Source organism: Paramisgurnus dabryanus, chromosome 12, assembly GCF_030506205.2.
Source record: "Paramisgurnus dabryanus chromosome 12, PD_genome_1.1, whole genome shotgun sequence".
Taxonomy (NCBI): domain Eukaryota; kingdom Metazoa; phylum Chordata; class Actinopteri; order Cypriniformes; family Cobitidae; genus Paramisgurnus; species Paramisgurnus dabryanus.
The window spans coordinates 1,276,710-1,300,066 of record NC_133348.1 but is presented as its reverse complement, the minus strand read 5'-3'; the positions used below and the strand labels follow the sequence as shown (position 1 = coordinate 1,300,066).

At 39.1% G+C, this 23,357-nt stretch overlaps 1 protein-coding gene across 1 annotated transcript; it reads left to right on the top strand.

The window, feature by feature from the left end:
* On the top strand, nt 1–22,984 carry tnfrsf21 (tumor necrosis factor receptor superfamily, member 21). Its single transcript, XM_065256099.2, has 6 exons — nt 1–326; nt 6,417–7,035; nt 7,439–7,945; nt 15,573–15,838; nt 21,941–22,154; nt 22,544–22,984. The coding sequence occupies exons 1-6, from the start codon at nt 207–209 to the stop codon at nt 22,771–22,773; spliced, it is 1,956 nt and encodes a 651-aa protein (XP_065112171.2). The 5' UTR covers nt 1–206; the 3' UTR covers nt 22,774–22,984.
* The last annotated feature ends 373 nt before the right edge of the window (nt 22,985–23,357 follow it).

Below are 23,357 nucleotides of genomic sequence, written 5' to 3'. Positions count from 1 at the left end.
GCCGTATCTTTGCGCCGCGCAGCACAAGGATTCAGTAACCTGGATAAGCAGAAGCCAGATCCACACATCCATCCATCATCGCTATGGGAATTATACCGTTCTTCTTCCAAAACGAAGCTCTCATCCCCTACTACTTGAAACCGGTGCACTCCGCGGCACAGACTATAAAAAGCCGTCAGTGGACGATATTTGTACACTAATAGGAGATGCGGAGATGGCGATGCTCCACCTATGAAGCCCAAAAGAAACAGATTTGGGCATTTATAAAGGAGACTGTATCCTATAGGACAACGGCTGGGAAAATGTCAATGACTTTGTCACTGGTGGTAAGTCGAGGATGCGTTTGTATCTTTGTCATCCTCCAGAATATTCTGGTATTTGTTGGATTTAAAGGGACAGTGGGGTCTCATGGATGTTCTTGTAGTCAGATGGGAAATACTGTATGTTTTACAAAATAATTTCTACCTTTTAATGTTACGTAGGCTGTTATACCTTTCTATGTTTTTTGTTGCACACCTGTTTTTGTTACTCAAGGTTAGATAGAGTTTGGGTGGCAAGTATTCTTATGGTTTTATTTGTGGGACATTTTCAGTAAATCATTAGTCTATAATAAAATAAAATTCAATTAAATGTGGAAATTTAAATGATGTCCCTCGCCTGAATAAGATTTTTCAATAGCACAAATAATTGTAAAGAATGGAACATTGCATTTTAAGGGCCCCAGCATTGAGGTGCGAGGACCCTATTGTTATTCAAGGAGTTATTATTATCATTCTTTAAAAAAAAATTAAAATAAAAAATAGAACAAAACGTTCCATATATCCAAACATCTCCCATCTCTTGGCAGCCAGAATACACAAATACAACATGACGCACACAGACAACACAGCACATTACATTGCAGTTTAAGAGATATTAAATTGGCAAATGTGCATTGTTGTGCTTGTACACAAGCTTAAAGGCCCACTAAAGTGCCTTGGTATGCGCAGCATTATTTGATGGTGACATCATTATAACTGAAACAGGAAGTCAGTGCGGAACTATATGAAAGACCCCTTCCCTATTTTAAATAGCAAACAATAGCATTTTGTTTATGGCACAGTCAGCAAAAGCTTGTGAGCGCCACATTTGTATTAAAATATGTCTTATAGAGTCCATATTTATATGTAATATAAATCTGTTATTACAGGATAAAAATAGTCATATGCATTGTATGTATGCAGCAGTGTCTTCTCATCTACTCATCAGTGCTGATCCCCCTTTTTTCGGCACAGGTTCGCACATATGATCCGCTCTGTGCTATCGCGTAGGGCCGGAGCACCCTGTATGTGTGTGCGTTTCAGCGGCTCGCATGACACTGATGCGATATCAGACGCCATTTACTCCAATAGAAGCATATTGACACTGTCTGAATCATTTTTATCCCCTACATAGTGCACTATATGCCTATCCCCACAAGAATTAGTAAATGTAAGTGCCTCATTTCAGGCGCCTGTGATTTCAAGCCGAGGTTTCGCGCAATGTGGTGGCGGGACAATTCGGCATCTAGAGTGCATTTGATTGGATTTGATGAGGCTGATGTAGACATTTTAGTGCGCATGCCAGCCAAACTGTAAGTTTTGGGCCATGCCAGTTTATATGATGCATAATGTATGTATACTAAGGGAAAAAGTAAAATTTTGATTTTGACTTTAAAGGGACATTCCACATTTTAAAAAATATACAAAATTTCCAACTCCCCTAGAGTTAAACATTAAGATTTTTACCATTTTGGAATCCATTCAGCTGATCTCCGGTTCTGGTGCTACCACTTTTAGCATAGCTTAGCATAATCCATTGAATCTATTTAGACCATTAGCATCACGCTATAAAAATAAAACTTTGCAGCTGTAACATGGCTGCAGCAGGCATAGTGATATTAAATAGTCCCCTGCTATTGAAAGTTACTAAGGGGACTATTTTCGGGCACTGCGTAATATCCTTGCACCTCCTGGAGCCATGTTACAGCTGCAAAGTCCTTGATTATTATGCCAGAATGAGAGTATAGTCCTAGTCATATCTGCCTAGAAAATCGCAACTTTTAAAGAGTAACTAAACCCTAAAACAACTTTTTTTAGTTAATGATCTGTAAGAATGGGGCTTTATTAGTGCTGTTCATTGATTTTAGTAAATTTTTTGACATTTGGATATAAAGTGTTTCAATACTACAATATATGGTGTAAAAACGTCTGAGTGCTGCCCTCTTCAGGTTGAACGGTGGCTACTGCAGTTGAATTTTCCTATAGGATGTTGGGTCAAAAAAATGACTTGTGACGTAAGCAGGTTCAAGCTCACCACGCCCTTGTTACGATCTCATCACACACTTGGTACAAGCTTAGTTTGTCCCCTCTATCTCCGTTGGGATCTGCCCACTTTCCTTGCATTTTTCAAATATTGCCAGTGGGTGGAGTCAGGCTCTGACCAGGAGTTTAGTTACACTTTAATTTTCAGTCGGTCTTAGTACACGATGTAACTACAGAAAAGTCAAGTTTTAAATAGGAAAAATATCGAAACTCTTTGGTTATTTGTTAGCGCGATGCTAATGGTCTAATCAGATTCAATGGATTGTGCTAAGCTATGCTAAAAGGGGTAGCGCCAGACCTGGAGATCAACTGAAGGGATTCCAAAATTGTAAAAATCAAATGTTTAACTCTAGGGGAGCTGGAAAATGAGTATATTTTTGAAAAAAGTAGAATGTCCCTTTGACAATGGCATTTTAAAATGATGTGCATGACTATATGTTTTAAATGTGTTTAAGACAATTGGATGAGCTAGAAAGCATTGTTGTTTTGTAGGCACCAACTGTTTATACACTTAAGTAAATATGCATATTTGATCGTCGTTTGAGGTAAATTTTATTTTACACATTAGGCTTATCCATTAGCCAGTACCAAGGGACCATTAGGACCCGTAATGCACATTTGACGTTACATTTGTATTCGATTGTTATAACACAAGCCTGTCAATGTATTTAGTCTCATATTACCACACTCTTAAAAAAAATTCTGTCAGTGTGAACCATTCATGTGGCAGTTAAAAACATATTAGTTGGCAGTGATGTAATGTTTTTGGCAAGGTTTCTGACATTTGCATGAATGTTCCTCATTCCTTCATTGTGTCTGCAGAGCCATTGGCTGTTGTCCATTATAAAATAGACATGGGTGCCTCTAGACAGGGAGTGTTTATATTGGCAGTGCACTTTTCAGTCATGCTGTATCACAGGTGTAACAGGTGTCCCCTTTGTCTGGCATTCAGAGTCTGGCACATGGAGTCCTGATGATATCACATCTGTCCCCATGGCTGTTCCTGCAGATTCGCACGCCATGTTTACTCACAAACCGACAAACAATCAGATATCTTTACAATGTAGTCATGTTTCCTGAAGCATATGCCAGTTTCCATTTACGGCATTTACATCTGTGGTTAATACCTGATGGGGTTCCTAGGAGTTTCTTAAAAGAAAACACCACAGTTTTTTCAGTATTTTACTATGCTCTTACCTTAACTAACCAAGACAAATAAATACATGCTTATCTTTATTCAATGTGTGCACTTTATCTTTGCACAGCGCATCGTGAATGTGTTAGCATTTAGCCTAGCCCCATTCATTCCTTAGGATCCAAACAGGGATGAATTAAGAAGCCACCAAACACTTTGATCTTTTCCCTATTTAAAGACATGAGTCACATGAGTAGTTACACGAGTAAGTATGGTGGCACAAAATAAAACGTGGCGATTTTTTAAGCGGATAACAAATGAGAACTATATTGTATGACGGAAGAGCACTTCGACCTTCGGCGCAGTAATATCTACTCTCAGTATTACTGCACCGGAGGTGTTGGTGGCTTCTAAATTTATCCCTGTTTGGATCCTAAGGAATGAATGGGGCTAGGCTAAATGCTAACACATTCACGACGTGCTGTGCAAAAATGAAGTGCACGCATTGAAAAAATACTTATGTATTAATTTGTCTAAGTTGAGCTAAGAGCATAGTAAAATATTGAAAAACGGTGGTGTTTTCCTTTTAGCGACGCGATATTCATATAAGCGATATTGTTGTTCTTACATTTTACCTTTGATAGTACTTAGCTAAGTCCTTGATATTGCTCACTAAATACCTATAATTGTAGAGGTTGCAAGCTTATGCAATTAGGTTGTAAAATGCCAAATCAATTTAATAACTGGTTAGTCAGGGAAACCGATGATTCATTTTAAACCCATTATAAATATTCTTTACAAGCTCATAAGAGATGATGAATCAACACTTAAGCTTTGGAAGACGACTGAAGTATTTTTATGTATCTGCCCTAGAAAAGGGCTATACCATTTCTTATGGCTTCAGGGGTAAATATTTATGCCTCAGGAATAATATTTATACGTTAGTGCCTAAGATGTTGATCAGATTCTGTGGCACTTTCAAAATTTTGGATGGGTGCCCGTAATGCATGTTTATTCAACTTTTAACCCTGGAGAACCCAAGAAGATTTTGGGTAGCACCAATTAACATTGGCCAAATTTTACCCCATGGGTTCTCCAGGGTTAAGATATGCAATTTTCACCTTACATTTTTTGTTTGCATACGAGGACAATGAGAATGAATGAAGTCTTAACAGAATTACAAGGACTCAACACACAAAGTCGTCACAAAGTTAACTCTAAAAAGGTCGAATTATTTTCAACCCAGCGTTGGGTCAAAAAGGGACAAACCCGTACAAGCATTAACATTAACTTGAAAAAGAGGAAAGACACTTTAACCCAGACACTGTTTTGGTGGTTTGAGGAGGTGGAGTTATAACATATCTGTGTTGAAAGCAATAAGAAGTTTCTCTTTATCTTAGATGGCAAGTTCCTCTTTCAACAGACTTCAGAAGCTTATCTTAATGCAACAGTGTCCTCCCTTATTGAAGGGAACTGAGTTCGAAACTGTTTTTGTAGCCCGGTTGTCAGACGGCCATTGTTATGTCACTAGTAATGTGTCCACCACCTCACTGCCCTACTTCAAACCCTTTTCTAGAGCCAAGGCTGATGGGAAAGCACAGCTTTATCTAATTGCTATTCATGAATGGCAGGTTTAGTTTTCTGTTGGCCTGCACCTCACGAAAACCAGCATGTGCAACTCAGACCAAAATGTCAAGCAGGTGGTCTGTCATTAGTCCCTTTCACGCATACAGTATTTACTGGTAAATTGCAGTTAACGGATCATGTGTAAACCTTCTGGTAAATCAGTGCTGCCAATTTACCAGTAAGAGAGGGTGTACGATTACCAGTCATTTACTGGTAAGTGCTGTGTGTGAATGAAGAATAAGGATTAGCGACATTTAGAACGTATGACGCTTATTACTCTTGTGAGTAGTCATATGAATGTTTCAAGCGAGAGTCAGCGTATGTTTTTTAAAGCGGTATGGCTCGGTGTCAGCCTCCCATTATTAGCTAAGGAAATTAGTCTTCTGTGCTTTTATTTGAGTTTTCTGTGCGGTCTTTTGTACAGGAACCATAATTAAACACCAGGGGTTTCATGATCTGCAGTTAATTGAAGTGGGTTTAGAAAGTGATGATGCAGCGAGGCGCTCGTGTGCTGGATGTTAGAGCTTATTGCTTTCCGGCATCGTATCTTTGATGAGGCCAAGATGCGATGAATTACCTGCCTAACGTGGCCAAAGCCCCATTTAGATGAAGAATTACGATGTGGGGTAACATCATAAAGAATATTAGGTGCTGTTATGGTGCTGTGCAGTCAGGAGGAGGGGAGGTGACTGTTATGATCGGAATTTGGCTTTCATGGATCACGTTCAGTCTGAAGTAACTTTAGAGCGCCTGTGTTTACTGGCTTCTTGTCATTAAAGACGTTTTAGAGGTCATTTGACATTAAGACTTCTGTCAACACATTCCAGGAATCCCTCGTAATGGACTTGAATGTGTTGGTCGCATGGGTGATTTGTTGGAGACTGTCTAAATGTTATTTAAATGTTTGTCAGGGTGTCTGCTTTTATTATCATGTTTATGGGAGTACCCAGATCAAAATTTAATTCTCAGCAGTCATAGCTCAGGAGATTTGATGAGTTCTCATTTTTCAGTCTTAAAAGAAAAAATACAAGTTTCTTGCAGCATTTTAAGTCAAAATCCATTGGCAATGCATTATGATGTCACATTAATGCTCCAGGGCATACAGTAATGGTTCTGGTACTTACCCTTTGTACTGCTGTTATGTAATGTAAGGCTACCGAAGCAATTAATGAACAGTTAAGTTACAATTCAGATGCCTATTATCATCATCTTACATAAACCCTTGACATAGTGGTCATTCATTCATGACATGTTTTGATTGTTTGTACTACCATTGCATAACAGTCACATTGTTCTTTTTTTCCCGCTGTTAGCTGCTGTGCTTTGTGGTCGGTGGCGTCTTAACCCACGTGCTGACCCCCAGCCCGACCACAGAGAAGCCCTTGTCTCCGCGAAACTACCACCACATCGACCCCACCACAAGAAAAATGCTAGTGTGCGACAAATGTCCTGCAGGCACCTACGTGTCCTCTCACTGCACAGAGACCAGCGTGCGGGAGTGCAGCCCCTGTCCGGAGGGCAACTTTACCCGGGGTGAGAACGGCGTGCAGCAGTGTCACCATTGTCGGAGCCGTTGCCAAGCACCTTTTATCGAAAAGACCCCCTGTACATCCATCACCGATCGGCAGTGCACCTGCCCGCCTGGCACCTTTTTCCATGGTGTAAAGTGCAAGCAGCACACGGCGTGTCCGCCAGGGTCGGGCGTCAAAAAACGCGGAAGCGAAACGGAGGACGTGCTTTGCAAGCCGTGTCAGCGCGGCACCTTTTCTGACGTGCCGTCGGTCATTCTGAAGTGCCGAGCTCACTCGGACTGCCAGTCTCTGGGTTTGATGCTGCTGTTCAAGGGTACGAAGAAGATGGATAATGTGTGTGGCCCGACTACAGCAAGTTCTAACTCGGTCGGAGAGGACGTTGCAACCACAGTTTCCAACAGTGAGTCAGCACATTTAAGCGTTTCCAAAGTGCTTTTCCGTCTGTCTATTTACAGTAAGAAAATGAGTCATGTTTACAGACAGTTAGGCTATAAATGAGACCGCTTGGCAGCATCACTGAGCTTTAAGTGACCCCTGTTTTATATTTATAAGAACAGTTTCTGTTTCATCAGGTTGCATGGACTAGTTTTTGGTCAGATCTGAGCAATCCATGTGAGCTTACATAGGGCTGTGCGGTTTGTGGGCTGAGCACCACAGCTTCAGTTTGCTTTCAACACATGCCAGCTTGATGCTGGATTAAAGTATTTGTTGCTCTCCCTTCTGTTTTGTTGTCTGGGTTAAGCTCATCTTTAGTACTACATTGAATTCTCCCTTTCTTGTTACACGATTTTTCTTTCACACAGAAAGTACTGCAATCTTACCAGCTGTGGGGATCGATGATGTAGCAGGGCTACCGCTCAATACCACAGAGACTCCCGTCGCCAACATTCCCGCAACCACGGCATCCTCTGAGGACACCGGAAAGGAAAAGCGTCAACAAATCTCCACCACTCAGGAGCTTCCCGGATTGCTCCACAAGATCTCCGTGTCACGAAATCACCAGCCGGCAATAGACACTGTTGACGAGGGCAAGGCCCAGGGACTGGGATTCCGACCTACCCGCAAGGGTGCGCCGAAACCGAGCATGCACAAGCACTTTGACATTAATGAGCACCTGCCCTGGATGATAGTCCTGCTGCTTTTGCTGGTCTTGGTGGTCATCGTGGTTTGCAGCGTGAAACGTAGCTCGCGGGTGCTGAAGAAGGGTCCCAGACAGGATCCCAGTAGCATCATGGAGAAAGCCATCCAAAAGAAGCCCGCTTCTCCTGCCCACACCAAAGAGAGGTGGATTTACTACTCAAACGGACAGGGTGAGTTATATCTGCTCAATGAAAAGTCTTTGTGGCTCATTTGGTAGAGCATTGCATTAGCAATGCAAAAGTTGTGGGTTAGATTTCCAGGGAACACTCATACTGAATCCACTGTAAGTCGCTTCTGCCAAATACATGAATGAGTTCATGGCTTCTCATACCAAAATGATCTGGATTAAGTCTAAAATATATTTTTTTATTCATTTGTCAAGTACCACTTTTAGCATAGCTTAGCATAATGACCAAAGATTTTGAATAGCTTAGCATTCCGCCTGCTGCAGCCATGGTACATGCTGCTAACGCAATGCTCTACCAATTGAGTTACAGAAACGCAACACCTTATCCTTTCCCAGCTTAATCTGAAAGGGTCAAGGCTGGTAGTCAGCAGTGTGTCACTATTAAAATGAAAATTGTTTGAGCAGTTTATCATAGCAACAATGTCTTGACCATTTGCGCAATACTGGGGAAGTCCACACACATTTGGTGTTCTTTAATGATAGACATAACCCGCTTCACCATTACCTAGAATTTGAAGAGACTTATGTATAAAGAAGTGTTAATGACTACATGCTCCGGCACATGCCAGACATCAATGCCCGGCACTTTGCAATGTGAGTGATGACTGGCAGACATGAAATTCCAATGAAGCAGTCAGACCATCTGTGGATCTGTCATCACAACAGCAATGTTAATCCCATCCATTTTCCTTTAAAGTAAACAATACTGTAGAGGGAAACCGAACGGTTACACAAGCATACGGAACCTGATCTCTCTAAGTTTTACTCATCCGGTGCTTCTTCTCTTCCTTTATTATTTATTTCACACTACACCCCTTGTGGTTACTGTGCAGCAGAAGTTGATGTGAAACTGCCGTTAGACTGGCACTTGCTTAAAGCTGCATGAGCTATTGTATCCGTCCATGTGTGTGTGACTTTGTTTAACCCCGAGCAGTTCGAACCAGATTATTCCAGTTCTCTGTGGTTTGAAAGCCGATGGGGCTTATCAGTGTGTATGCCCTGGTGGGAGATGGGCGAAGGTTTTAAATTATGCATCTTGAGAGGTGTGTGAGTTCATTGTCCCCCCCATCTGTCCTCATGTAAAGGTCATTTGAAATGTCTAATATGTAGTCGGGCTCTAAGAAAATGCCTTAGCAACTGCCTAGCAACATCCTAGATAGGCATGGAAACTCAGAAAGTGTTCAAATATAAGATGAGAAGATAGTTGTTTTATGATATTTATAAAGTTAAAGAGATCGTTTACAGATAAATTAATATTCTGTCGTCATTTACTTACCCTCACAAGGTTCCAAACTTATATAAATGTTATATTTATATAAACATGTTTGTAACTAAGCAGTGCTGGGGCACCATTGACTTCCATAGTATTATTTTTCCTACTACAGAAGTGAATGGTGCCTCAGATCTGTTTGGTTATTATTACCATTTTTCAAAATATCTTTATTTGTGTTCAGTAAAACAAAGAAATGTATACAGGTTTAGAACAACTCAAGGGCTAGTAAATGATAACAAAATGTTAATTTTTTAGTTTTAAATGGCACCTATTTTCTGATTCACAATTTTTCATTTTCAAGTAAATTATGGCGCGAGTTATCGCCTCCAACGTAAATCTCTTTTCTTGGACTACAACAAACACACAGATTGTAGCCAACAGTTTACTTCCTCTGATTGCTGATGTAGACAAGACCGACATTATCATAACTCCTCCTGCTTGGACTCACAGCCTGTAAGTTAACTCCTGTTAGCATTGCATTGTGAGCGAATCTTTCAAACATGGTAAGGAGCGTCACGTTTCCTGCTGATGTCAGAGGTATTCAGGCCAATCACAACGTACAGATTAGCTGGCCAATCAGGGACACAAAGCTTTTCGAATCGATGAGTTTTATACAAAAGCCCTTTGTTTCAGGAAGAGAGTGAAATCTGGAGCTACAAAAATGTACGGTATGTGGAAAATAATGTGTTTTTTTTTAACCATAAACCACGCAAACACATTATATTATACCAAATACACAAAATAACGTTGTTTTTTAGTAAAAAAAACTTCCATCAGATGCAAAAACAAAACGTTTACTGTGGTGTTTTTCTCCCTAGTGCTCTCCGAAGCATCCTATTTCAATGTTTATTAACTTTAAAGAATTTATTCGAGGCCTTTTAAATCATGTGTATTACAAAGCAAAGGTAAACTTTACACAGCATCCACGAACACAACACAAACTATTTGCCTAATTCATTCAAGGTGCGTTATTGGGCAGCCCGAAGGCATGTGCGTTTACTACATTAGTTAAATAATGGCCATAAAGGACCGCATGGGAAACATATATAAAGATGAAGGAGTGATCGCACAAATAATGAATTCTTTCATTGGAGGCCAGGATGTGCCTCATACGGAATAACCAAGCACGCATGGTTGAAAAACAGAGAAACAGAACCACCCGCATGTAAACCCCACAAAACAACCTCTGCAATAGGTGTTATCTATAAAAGCCCACTGCCCAGAATCAGGGTGGGCTTGGAGTTTTATTACCGACGATTAGGAACTTCATGGGTGAGCTCAGCTTTGCCAGTGTTTTGTGTAAGAGTCAGGGAAACTCGGGAAAGCTTGTAGGATTCCCTCCTCGTAAGCATGTCCCGGTCTGTGTTTAATACTTCAGGAGAAGACTTTCATTGTTTTGATGGGGAAGTGGTAATTACTGCAGGCGGTAAGAGGCATGGGGTGTCAGGGATTTATGGGGATGGCTGTGTTGCAGACATTCTTGTGGAGCCACAGCGGTCACTTTCCTGGAAAGGGGAATTCCTGGTTGGCTTTCGGGGTTTCTTTGTTATGTGGCCAACCCAGACCTGTTGTATCTGGTTTTACAGCTTTGTTTGAATTTGATATGTAGATGTTAAGGCTTTGTTGTATCGTGAGGGTCAAAGAGATCTGATATTGTCTTTGCACCTGCAAATTTGTCCATAAAGTGTTTTTGCACTTTTACCAAAAGGCTTTTGTATGCTTGCAGACTGTATGCCAACAGCAAGAGCTTTAACACCATTTAAAACAGATAGATGACATCATGACGTAATGACAACAGAACAGATGTGGTCTGTGTAATAATGCAAATTACTGTCTAGCAGTCAAACAGTTCAGTTTCAAAGAGCAAAATAAACCCAGCACCCTATATACATTTTTATGTATGACAATGTGAAGTGTGGCTTAATAAGCATGCAACTTAAAGCATTGCATTTCATTTATGTAGTATTACAGTAATGGGGGGTTCACATTTTTAAATTTCCTTTGGTGTATAAGTGTGTATAAGTACATGTTAATGATATGCAAAAGGTACATACCCCAAAGTAAACGATGACGCGAGTTATCGTCTCCAACATAAATCTCTTTTCTTGGACTACAACAAACACACGGATTGTAGGCAACAGTTACCGTCCTGGGATTGGTGATGTAGACAAGACCGACATTATCATAATTCCTCCCGCTTCGGACTCACAGCCTGTAAGTTAACTCCTGTTAGCATTGCATTGTGAGCGAATCTTTCAAACATGGTATTCAGGCCAATCACAACGTACAGTTTAGCTGGCCAATCAGGGACACAGAGCTTTTCAAATCTGTGCGTTTCAGGAAGGGAGTGAAATCTGAAGCTACAAAAATGTACGGTATGTGGAAAATAATGTGTTTTTTAACCATAAACCACGCGAACACATTGTATTATACCAAATACGCAAAATAATGTTGTTTTTAGCAATGAAATAGGTGCTCTTTAACACTGTTAAAGTGTTGGATTCCTTATGCTAAACATACTGTGGGCAGTGTCAAAAAAGTATTTGGACGTATTTGGAGTATTTTTGTGCCGAATGTACTTCACCTAAGTTCGTACAACTTTCGGAAAGTTTTTTTTGAACATGAAAGATTAATACGTAACAATCTTGCTTTATTTCTTTTATGGCCAATTTCAGTGCAGGAAGTTGAAGTCCTTATATGGGCACTTATGCACCGGAATAGCGTGCACACACAACAGAGCTGACACGAAATCAACGTCACCCAAGTGTGTTGTTGTTTGTGAGGGAAATTTAAGCTTTTTCAGCTTGCCAAAGAACCCAGTCTTAGGAAACAACGGATATAGTTTGTTTATCCGGGGTAGCAGTGGAGTTGTGCTTGTGTTTGTTTAACACTGGATTTTGTGGAAATGGGACAGGCCCAACTCAGTCATGAGTCGCAGGCGGTAAGTAAAACCGCATCAAATGTCTGTTTTGTTGGCGATCGGTGTGTAAGTGTATATAATGTAAACAACAAACATGTAGTGAATCATAAGTTATCCAGAGATAGTGGGATGTTTTGGGTGTGTTACTTGCTCGTGACTCACTCCAGCTAATAGAATCTGTAAAGCTGATCTGTCTTTTATAAATCTAATAAAACTAAAGACTCTTTGGACACACAAAGGATGTAATACTACTCTATAGGTACTCAAGATTAACATAAGATAAGCAAAAACAGCATGTGTTATGTGAGCTTTAATGCACTGATGCATTTAGTCTATGTATTATTTTTATCATGTATGCATGCCCAAACCCATGTCTTTTGCACTGCTAATGCAATGCTCTACCAGTTGAGCAACAGGAACATCTGAAAAAAAAAAACATGAATGAAATATGTGTGATTATTATGCACTATTTCTAGGTCAATCTAATAAGGAAGCTTGTGAAATAGATCATGTTTACTTCTACTAAAGCACACAAGATGTTCTTTGGAACGTTTTCAAATCGTGCTGGGATAACATGAATCATCATGTTTTGTCCGTGCCAGCTCGAACTGTCATTAAGGCAAAAGTAGGACATGACAAATACTAAAGATCTAAAATTCTGGTTCATTTTTAAAATCTTTTAACTTTTAAAATATGTATACAACATTTTAGACCACGTTTTGGATACAGTGTGTAAAACAAACAAATTTTAAAGTCACTTAAGGGTGGTTTCCCGGACAGGGATTATCTTAAGACAGGACTAGGTCTTAGTTTAATTTGAAAATATAGTTTTAACACACATGCCTTACTAAAAACATTACTTATATATATTACTTACATAACATTACTGCAATTTGAGGCAAAACAAAGGACACTGATGTATTTTAAGATAGGTCAGTGCAAGATGTTTTCAGTTTGGACAGCTCTTACATTTATTTTAGTTTAGGACTAGTCTAATCCCTGTCCGGGAAACCCCCCCATAGACTTTAAGAATACCATTGTACTTGCTGATAAAACACCATCATAAAAACAAGGTCTTTAAACATTTGTAAACACTCTGTCTGTGTTCATGTAGTAGCTGCACGTGTTTTCCCAGCATTTCTCAAAAGTTGCCTCCAGGACTGGGGCATCCAAGTCCATCAGTTAAAACAGTTATAGAGGAGAAAAACAACATCACGCGACCTGTCAAATTCATCCTAAATCATTTAGACAGAGACTGTCACTTAGACACAGTCGAGTGGATGGGCACCCTGCAGGCCTTGGCATTTTTCGATCCATGGCACGCTATCCTCCAGAGAACTCCAGTGAATTTGCTACAGATGAATCACAAACAAAACAGATCTGGCTTTCAGATAGATGCTTTAATACCTTCCAGCAGCCGTTATCCTATAAAATCATCCTGTTACCCTGGACTCCATTAGGTTTATGTTCAGTAAAGAGAAATACAACATGGATTACCTTGATCCAGGTTGTTATTTATTATATCATCTAAATAATGTTATGAGATTATAATTTGCACCTGTAAGCGCAGTATCTGGTGGTTATTGAAATTTTGAAGGGGTTTTGTTGTTTTATTTGATAGTTTTAACAGTTTATATATGAAGAGCTTAGATGCGAAACCCTCTTGTGCATCTGACATGTTTTCTTGTAAATGAGCGTTTTTATCAGACTCTTAATGGATTCTTCCAACAAACAAGGATTTCTGAATGGCCTGAGGCTGGGATTGAGCGGATTTAAAAGTATTTGATGAGCATTAGGTTAAAACATAATCTTATTTTTTACGGAGGTGGCGTTTAGTGGCTTTTGCATCTGAGCCAATTATATAGTAATGTAGCCTCACCATTCACAAGCAAATATAAATAACAGGCTTGTGAGAGCATTTTTAACATTTTATAACATGTTTTGTAACAGATACAATCAAATACAACTATGTTTGCGCTTTCTGGATATGAAAAGAAATTGTGAATAGTGCTTAGCCATGCAGAAATTGCCTCCCTGATGCTGGGAACTTTTGGGTGGATGCCAGGGTGTTGATTAGCACAGCAAATGTTGCATAATAGTCTTTGAGTGTTATGGAGGCAGTTTCCCAGACAGGGTTTAGATTAATCCAGGACTAGGCCTTAGTTATATTGAAGGGACACTCCACTTTTTCAAAAATGTGCTCATTTTCCAGCCCCTGTAGAGTTAAACATTTGATTTTTACCGTTTTGGAATCCACTCAGCGGATCTCCGGGTCTGGTGCTACCACTTTTAGCATAGCTTAGCATAATCCATTGAATCTGATTAGACCATTAGCATCAAAAGATGACTCTTCTGTAGTTACATCGTGTACTAAGGCCGACGGAAATTAAAAGTTGCGATTTTCTAGGCAGATATGGCTAGGAACTATCAAGAAATTTGCTGCTGTAACATGGCTGCAGGAGGCGCAATGATATTACGCAGTGCCCGAAAATAGTCTGCTGCTATTGAAAGATACTAAGGGGACTATTCTCGGCTGCTGCGTAATATCATTGCGCCTCCTGCAGCCATGTTACGGAGGCAAAGTCCTTGATTATTATGCCAGAATGAGAGTATAGTTCCTAGCCATATCTGACTAGAATATTGCTGCTTTTAATTTTCAGTCGGTCTTAGTACACGACGTAACTACAGAAGAGTCAAGTTTTTAATAGGACAAATATCAAAACTCTTTGGTTATTTCTGAGCACGATGCTAATGGTCTAATCAGATTCAATGGATTGTGCTAAGCTATGCTAAAAGTGGTAGCACCAGACCCGGAGATCAGCTGAATGGATTCCAAAACGGTAAATATCAAATGTTCAACTGTAGGGGAGCTGTAGGATGGTCCCTTTAAGACATTATGTCAGTACAAGGTGTTTTTAAATTAAGGCAGCTCCAACATGCATTTTAGTCTGGGAATATGATAAGCCCTGTGTGGAAAACTGGGATAAAGGACCTTAAAAATCTAGTGTCAGATATTTAATGCTCTCTTTGGTGATGAACGCCCCAACATAGTTCAGCTAAGTGTATCAAAACATGTATCAGTTTGGGTCATTACTTTGAACCTAACCACAGGACAGAATGTCCCGCGGCAGACACTGGTGTACGTAACCCTAGAGCCCTTTGGAACTGTATGCCTTTATCCCCCGTGTAGATGCACACACTGCACCAACATTAGATCATGGGGTTATCAAGAAGACACACAAAGGCTTTGATATATTAAGTACAAACAAAAGTATTTATTTATCAATATATCGCTTGCTTTCCTATAATATGGCACGTTGAGCTTACTTGGAAGTGTTGTGCTTGTGTACAGGGTTGAAATGTAACTACAGTGTGCAGTAGATAGACACAGGATTGACCTTTGCTCTCATTCCCCAGGTGTTGACATCCTGAAGCTGGTAGCAGCACAGATTGGCAGTCAGTGGATTGATATGTACAAATCCCTGGCCAGCGCCACAGAGCACGAGGTGGCTGCCTTTTCAAACGGCTACTCGGCTGATCACGAGAGGGCGTACGCTACTCTTCAGCACTGGACCATACGAGACAGCGATGCCAACCTGGCCAAGTTGATCAATGCCCTCCACCACCAACGCCGCATTGATGTGGTGGACAAGATACGTAGTGTAATGGAAGACAATCCTCAGGTGAGCTTCAACTACTTAGTCCCTGAGCCCATCTGGTTTGTTTTGATGGTTGAGCAGCTGGCCAGGATGTCCAGTTAGGCCACCTGAACAACAGCTTAGCCAAGCTGGGAAACCTGCTAAAAGTTGAAGCCAGCAAACAACATTAGCCAGTTAAAGCTCCCACCAGTCTGCCATTGTTTGGACAAACATATCTACAGTCACACTTACACAATTGGTTGATCCAGGAGTTTTCATTTTGAAAGTGTTTAAATTTTCAACATGTCATGCTTGCACAATAAGCTTGTTACACATTAAGCTAGTATAGTTTAAGTGTTTAAACATCAAAAACGTACACACCCTAAATATGCCACGTGCCATTAAACTGCCAAACGTTTGAGTGATTACACATACATCAAAATTTATATATTAGTCAAGCCGTGTTTCTGCATTATTACATAACTCGCACACCCCAGGTCTAGAACAAAGTTTGGATAATGGGGTGAACAAAACACATGAGTGCCTCATGACTCCTGGCTGCATCCCATTGAGTTGCGTTGCACATCATAACTAAGAACTGACACGCAACCAGTTACAAAGGATCAATCATCAGAATTAATTTAAAAGGTACAAGACCTTCCTGTGTCCAGTCCATAAAGGCCATTTTATTCACCCCGACCTTGTCCCAAGGTCACAGTAGATTTTGAACCTATACCACCGCTGATATAATCAAGATAAAAAACTTCTTACGACTGTTTTGTGTATCTGCCTGTCAACACCACCTAATAATGACAGAATTGCCGGTGCAGGTTTTGACTTTCACTAAACCTTTATCTGGGCATGAAGGGCAAAGGAAGTCCTGATGTTACAGGGCTACATTCTTTACCCCGCATATTTTGTACAAAGCTACACAGCACTTTTCGTTTATTCTCCCCACCTGAATTCATTCCTTCATGTTTTGTTTCAAACTTGCACAGGTTGTAATATATAATCAACATGTTTTACATTCTATCTGGGAAAAGAAAGCATCTCTCATCTCTGTCTAGCCAGTCTCTAAAACTTTAAATGAGCATCCAATTTTGAAGTATTAAAAACATCTTGCAGTTATTGCAAACTATTGCAATGCATGTTTGGGATATTTTGTTAACCTACAAAACCAGTATCACAGGTATATTTGTATTAATAGCCAAAAATACAATGTATTGGTCAAAATTACTGTAGGATATGCCAAAAATCAGTAGGATATTAACTCAAATGTTTCATCCTCACGCGGTATTGCAGATTAAAATTTTTTTATTCAGAAACACGTTTTTATGCAAAAGTTGTTTTCTTAATTAACAAGATAACTTATCAATGGCGGGGAAAGACTAAATAATAATCAAGTTCCATAAAGATATTTTGTAACTTTCCTACTTTCCTACAGTCAATTTCTTAAATCATTTGAAATAAATAAGCTTTTCATTTATGTATGGTTTGTTAGTACAAGACAATATTTGTTCATGATACAACTATTTGAAAATCTGAAATCTAAGGGTGAAAAAAAAAATATATATATATATTTATTGAGAAAATCACTGTTAAGTTATCACAAATTAAGTTATTAGCAACTGGATCAACTCACAGAAATAAAGTTTTGATATATTTAAAGTGGGAAATTTACAAATAATTTTCATGGAAGATTATCTTTACATAATTTCCTAATGATTTTTGGCATAAAAGAAAAATTATTTTGACCCATACTTTGTATTTTTTTGTTTTTGCTACAAATATACTCGTGCTACTTGTGACTGATTTTGTGGTCCAGGGTCACATATCAAAAATGTATTAATCATTAGTAATTAGTAAAGACAATTTTCTCAATATTAAAATTTTTTTGCACACTCAGATTCTAGATTTTTAAACTATTGTATCTCAGCCCAATACATACATCTATGGAAAGCTAATTATTCAACTTTCAGATGATGACTTAAAAACATTTACCATTATGACTCGTTTTGTGGTCCAGGGTCACATATTTCATTTGTGAAATAGATCACACAGAAATAGTACATTATATTAAATAAATGTAACACTTTACAATAAGGTTCATTAGTTTACATAGTTAACAACATTAGTTAACATGAACTAATAATTAACTGCACTCACACAGCATTTATTAATCTTTGTTAATTTCAACAATTACTAATACTTTATTAAAATCTTGTTAACGTTCGTTAATGCACTGTGAACTAACATGGAAAAACAATTAAAAGCTTTTTTCTAGTAATTAACATTAACAAAGATTAATAAATACTGTAACAAGTGCATTGCTCATGGTTTGTTCATGTTAGTTAATACATTAACTAATGCTAACTTATAAACCTTATTGTAAAGTGTTACCACATGAATTACATAAATATTACATATAACACTTTTAAATTTGGACATTTCATTGAGTCTCTTATAAATTGAAAAATTCCTGCCATTATCCGCCCACCACCAGAACACCACACCACATAATATTATATGTAATATTTATATAATTCATGTGGTAACACTTTACAATAAGGTTTATAAGTTAACATTAGTTAATGTATTTCCCGCACTACATTCCCTTGTCTGGAAAGCACATTTTTGGCTTCTCGGAAGACAAATCATGATATGAAGTGGAACGAGATCTGATATTGAATTAGCCATGCTGAGCCCATCTGAGCCACATACTCCCAGATGTGATCACATGGATCGAATTTATTGTCACACATTTTGCCAGTAATTTAATTAAGATTTACTACAACTTATTTCCAAAATTTTCCCTCATATGGCAATATACCGTACGACTATACCGACTGGAGAGCAAAAAATATGATCCGAATTTTAGCTCATACCTCCCACCCCTTACGCACGCATGACAGGGGAATGAATTACACATGGCAAGACAAGAGGCAAAGATCAGATGAAGACATTTTCGACTTCCACTCAGTATTTGTGTAATGCTCATCTGTACAGATATACTATTGTGTATCCGACAGCTAGCAGTATCATCAGATCAACAGATTTTAAACATTAAGGTGTATGGGGTATTAAATAATTAAACCATTAAAGTCTGTATTAGATGTGTTCTCAGTTTGTCACACCACAGAAAAATTATATTAACCACCTGGTCAAATTTGAATAGTTAAAAAAACACCAAATAAAATTTTTTGAAATTCTCTTTTTTTTCAAATGCTAGAGGCGCTGAAACCACTCCCACTCGTGGGAAAACTGCCAGTCTTTCTCAACTTTCAAATACAGCTAAAACCTGAATGCATGCTTGGGATTCTGTTAGGGGCGGGGCCATGCTCTGGGCTTTAGTGTGTCATCAAGCCACCGTTTTAACCCCGCCCAAATAATCCTGAACACTGAAATGTGGAAATATTGTTTAACGGTGTAACTTCACAATTCAGTACTACACAATTCACATAGTTTAGTTAACATTGCAATATCAATACATTTCTAACATTTCTGTGTTTAGAAACAGTTCTCTGATGGACTTTAAAGGAGTATAGTTTATCCAAAAACAGAAATTGTTCAGTTACCCTTCAGTAAATGATAAGAGGATGAGTAAATGATGACAACATTTATTTTTTGCTAAATTATATTTTAAAGACATTCTGATTAGATACAGTTAAAGGAAAACACCACCGTTTTGAATATTTTTACAATGTTTTTACCTCAACTAAGATGAATTAATACATACCTATGTTTTTTCAATGCATGCACTTTTAATCTTTGTACAGCGTTTCTTGAATGTGTTAGCATTTAGCCTAGCCCCATTCATTCCTATGGCAACAAACAAAAGTTTTATTTTGTGCCACCATACTTACTCGTTTAACCATTCATGTAACAGTCTTTAAAGGGATAGTTCAGCCAAAAATGATATTAAACCCATGATTTACTCACCCCCAAGCTGTCCGAGTTGCATATGTCCATCGTTTTTCAGACAAACAGATTTTCAGATATTTTAGAAAATGTTTTAGATCTTTCAGTTGATTAAATGTAATGTTACGGGGTCCACGACCTTCAAGTTAAAACAAAATAGCGTCCATCCTTCACAAATTAAATCCAAACGGCTCCAGGATAATAAACAAAGGTCTTCTGAGGGTAATCCGCGCGGTGTTGTTGTAGAAATATCCATACTTAAAACTTTATTAACGAAAATAAATACCTTCCGGTAGCGCCGCCATCCTAGACTTATTCAGGAGAGAGTATTAGCGTAGTGTACGCACTTTTCTTAGTGACGTATGACAAATTCGGAGGGCGGGGGCACAGAGCAGCAGCAGAGTAGCCTCCGCAGGCTGCGTAAGCTCTCATCCTGAATGCGGACGCGACTAAGATGGCGGCGCTACCGGAAGGTAGTTATTTACGTTAATAAAGTTTTAAATATGGATATTTCTACAACAATTCTTTTTTGGACTTGAAGGTCGTGGACCCCGTAACATTACATTTAATCAACTGAAAGATCTGTGTTTGTCTAAAAAACGATTGACATATGCAACTCGGACAGCTTGGGGGTGAGTAAATCATGGGTTTAATATCATTTTTGGCCGAACTATCCCTTTAAATAGGGAAAACATGGAAGTGTTTGGTGGCTTCTAAATTCATCCCTGTTTGGAACCATAGGAATAAATGGGGCTAGGCTAAATGCTAACACATTCGCGAGACGTTGTACAAAGATTAAAAGTGCACGCATTGAAGAAAGATAGGTATGTATTCATTTGTCTAAGTTGAGGTAAGAACATAGTAAAATATCGAAAAACGGTGGTGTTTTCCTTTAAACCTCCTTTCGCAGTGTGACCCTAAAAGGTGCATTTGGGCTAACATGAAGTCTCTCAGACAGTAAAAAAATCTGTAAATCTGTAGTGTTGCAGTTTTACTAATGGTGTTCATGCAGTTCAGTAGTGTTTGTCTCTATGTGGGGTGAGTAATGAATGACCAAATGTGATCCCTCACTGTGCCACTAACAGTGCTCTTGCTTTTCTTTATCCCATTGATTATTCACTGCTGAGTCAATGACAAACATTTACAGGAAACAAATGTGTGGGGGGTATTCTGTTCTTCCTATAATTCGTACTCAATGTGCCACTTTCAACGTTTGTATGTTTGGGTACCTTCCAGATAGAAAAATACAACTAGGCATAAAAATTACAATGACTAAGCCTATAGTAGAACTTTAGGAAATGGTGGGTGTCATTTTTGTCACTTCCAGTAGCTTTTTTTGTCCCAAAGCCCTAGTTAATATCTGAACCCTGGTTTATATGCTTCCTTGAATAGATTGCGTAATAAAAAAATAAGTGATCTGTCTCTCTGTTTACAAAATGACCCTGTGTCACTCAGTGTGCATATTGTTAAGACTATGTTTAGCATATTTATTCACACCACTGCTTTGTATTAATGATTAAATTCAGTACTAGACTGTGACTCACATTTCCGGAAATACATCATTAATGTACCATCACAGTGACATAACAAGAATGATTTGTGTAGTGTGACTGTATCACAGGCCATGTGTTCTGTGGGTAGGGAATTTCTGGCTGGCCAGAATCTTTTTCATGCCTTCCCAAGTAACCGTCCCCTGACGCAAAGGGCACCATGGACGGGACTCTTGTGGGTGGTCCAAGGCCACGAAGGCTGAACCCTTTGTGCTAACTATGCAATGGGCAAATAGTGACACACTTGTAGTCCCCGGACATTGTGCACTTAATACAGTCTTTCCAGTCTCTCTCTCAGCAAAAAGCCCTTCTTTCAAGCCCGTTACTTGCATAATTGTTCCAAGAAATTATTATTTGTCCAAACAGGATAATGCTTTATTGTCATGGGCTCATAACAATAAAATAAACATTTTGTTACATGTGGCATTGATAACACACATCAAACATGGATAAGGCGGCCTCAACAGGTTAAAATAAGTATTACATGTTGGGAATTTTTGAAGTTATGAGGTTTTTCTATCAATGGATGTTAGTAGTACCCTTTAATGAATGATAGTGGTACTCTTTAATAAATGTCTTGGCAAATTTGAGTTTTGTACATTACACATGACAATTTTTTTCCCATCCCTGTCTTAATGATATATCATTAACGTTTTCTGTGACATCACTTTTGCCATAGGTCGACCTGAACAAGCTAATGACGGCTGTGAATGTTACCCCATGCCCGAGTCCCAACCATAAGCCTTTAGAGTCACCGGGCATTGTGGTGGAGCAGTCGCCCATGGAGCGAACCAAGGGATTCTTTCCCGACGAATCAGAGCCGCTGCTGCGATGTGACTCCACTTCCAGCAAGGACTCTGCCCTCAGCCGGACAGGCTCTTTCATAACCAAAGGTAAGAGTACGTAAATAAACACAAAAACACAGCTGGTAACATTTATGCTTGTGGTTACACATTTGTTAACATCTGCATCTGGACAGCAGGAATGTATTTAGTTAGCATCCTTCTTTATTAAGTTATTCACGTGTCTTTCCTAATTAAGTTTGGGAAAACTTTTTTTTTGTTTTGTTTGATCATGCAGCACAAATTATCAACTAAAACTGTATTAAAGCTCTAGTAGTCCCTCTGGTGGCTGCTCTATGTTACTGCATCAAACTCAGTTTGATCTCAGACTAATAAGAAACCCATTTACTTTTTTGTTTATTTGTAGTTTTCACTGATATTTATATGAATAATCAATAACAATATTTGTGTTAACGTCTCTACACTTCTCTGTCCCTCAGAAAAAAAGGACACAGTGCTACGGCAGGTGCGTCTGGACCCCTGTGACCTGCAGCCCATCTTTGATGACATGTTGCACATTCTTAACCCCGAAGAGCTTCACGTCATTGAGGAAATCCCCATGGCAGAGGACAGGCTAGACCGCTTGTTCGAGATTGCCGGGGTGAAGAGTCAAGAAGCAAGCCAAACTCTGCTCGACTCGGTCTATAGCCACTTGCCTGACCTCCTTTAGACCCCTGTATTCATTTCATTACTGTCAGCTAAAAAACAAAGGGACGGACATCTATATGTGCACTTACAATCTTATGTCTCGTTCAATTCAACATGCACGCAGCTAGGGAATGCTCCAACAGAAGTCTCTTTGCACATTAAAGTACTCCTTGCATTTAAACTGGGTTGATAGTCTTCATAGTTTGGAGCTTTCTTGTATGTGTGCTGCTGGACTATACTGCCCTACAAAGCGAAAGCGCAGTAACTACACATTTGGTCAAAATTGAGTTAAGGGTTAAAATGGGCTTTGTGAGATCTGTTGTGTCTTGTGACAAAGTCTCCTGGTTAAATTTTGTCCCATTTCAGAGAAATGTGTGTGCCAAAATTGCAGTAACATGTTTGACTGGCTGGTGTAAAAAACTTTAAAGTCATTTTTCTCAGTTTCAGTGTTTGCGTAGATACTGCACTTAGCCTTTGGAGGGCAGTATAAACCGCCGGTGTCAAAGCTATAATCTCTTTAACATGTAGCATATTATTGCACACACATTGGCATGATGTCTAACGCAGAAGCTATGTAATGTAATTTATGAACCGTTTGTTTAAGTC

Bases quoted from the DNA above. Each gene is read 5' to 3' on its own strand.
- tnfrsf21 (XM_065256099.2), top strand. From the start codon at position 207: ATGCGGAGATGGCGATGCTCCACCTATGAAGCCCAAAAGAAACAGATT. The intron at 327-6,416 runs GTAAGTCGAGGA...TCCCGCTGTTAG, and splicing joins CAATGACTTTGTCACTGGTG to CTGCTGTGCTTTGTGGTCGG. The intron at 22,155-22,543 runs GTAAGAGTACGT...TCTGTCCCTCAG, and splicing joins AGGCTCTTTCATAACCAAAG to AAAAAAAGGACACAGTGCTA.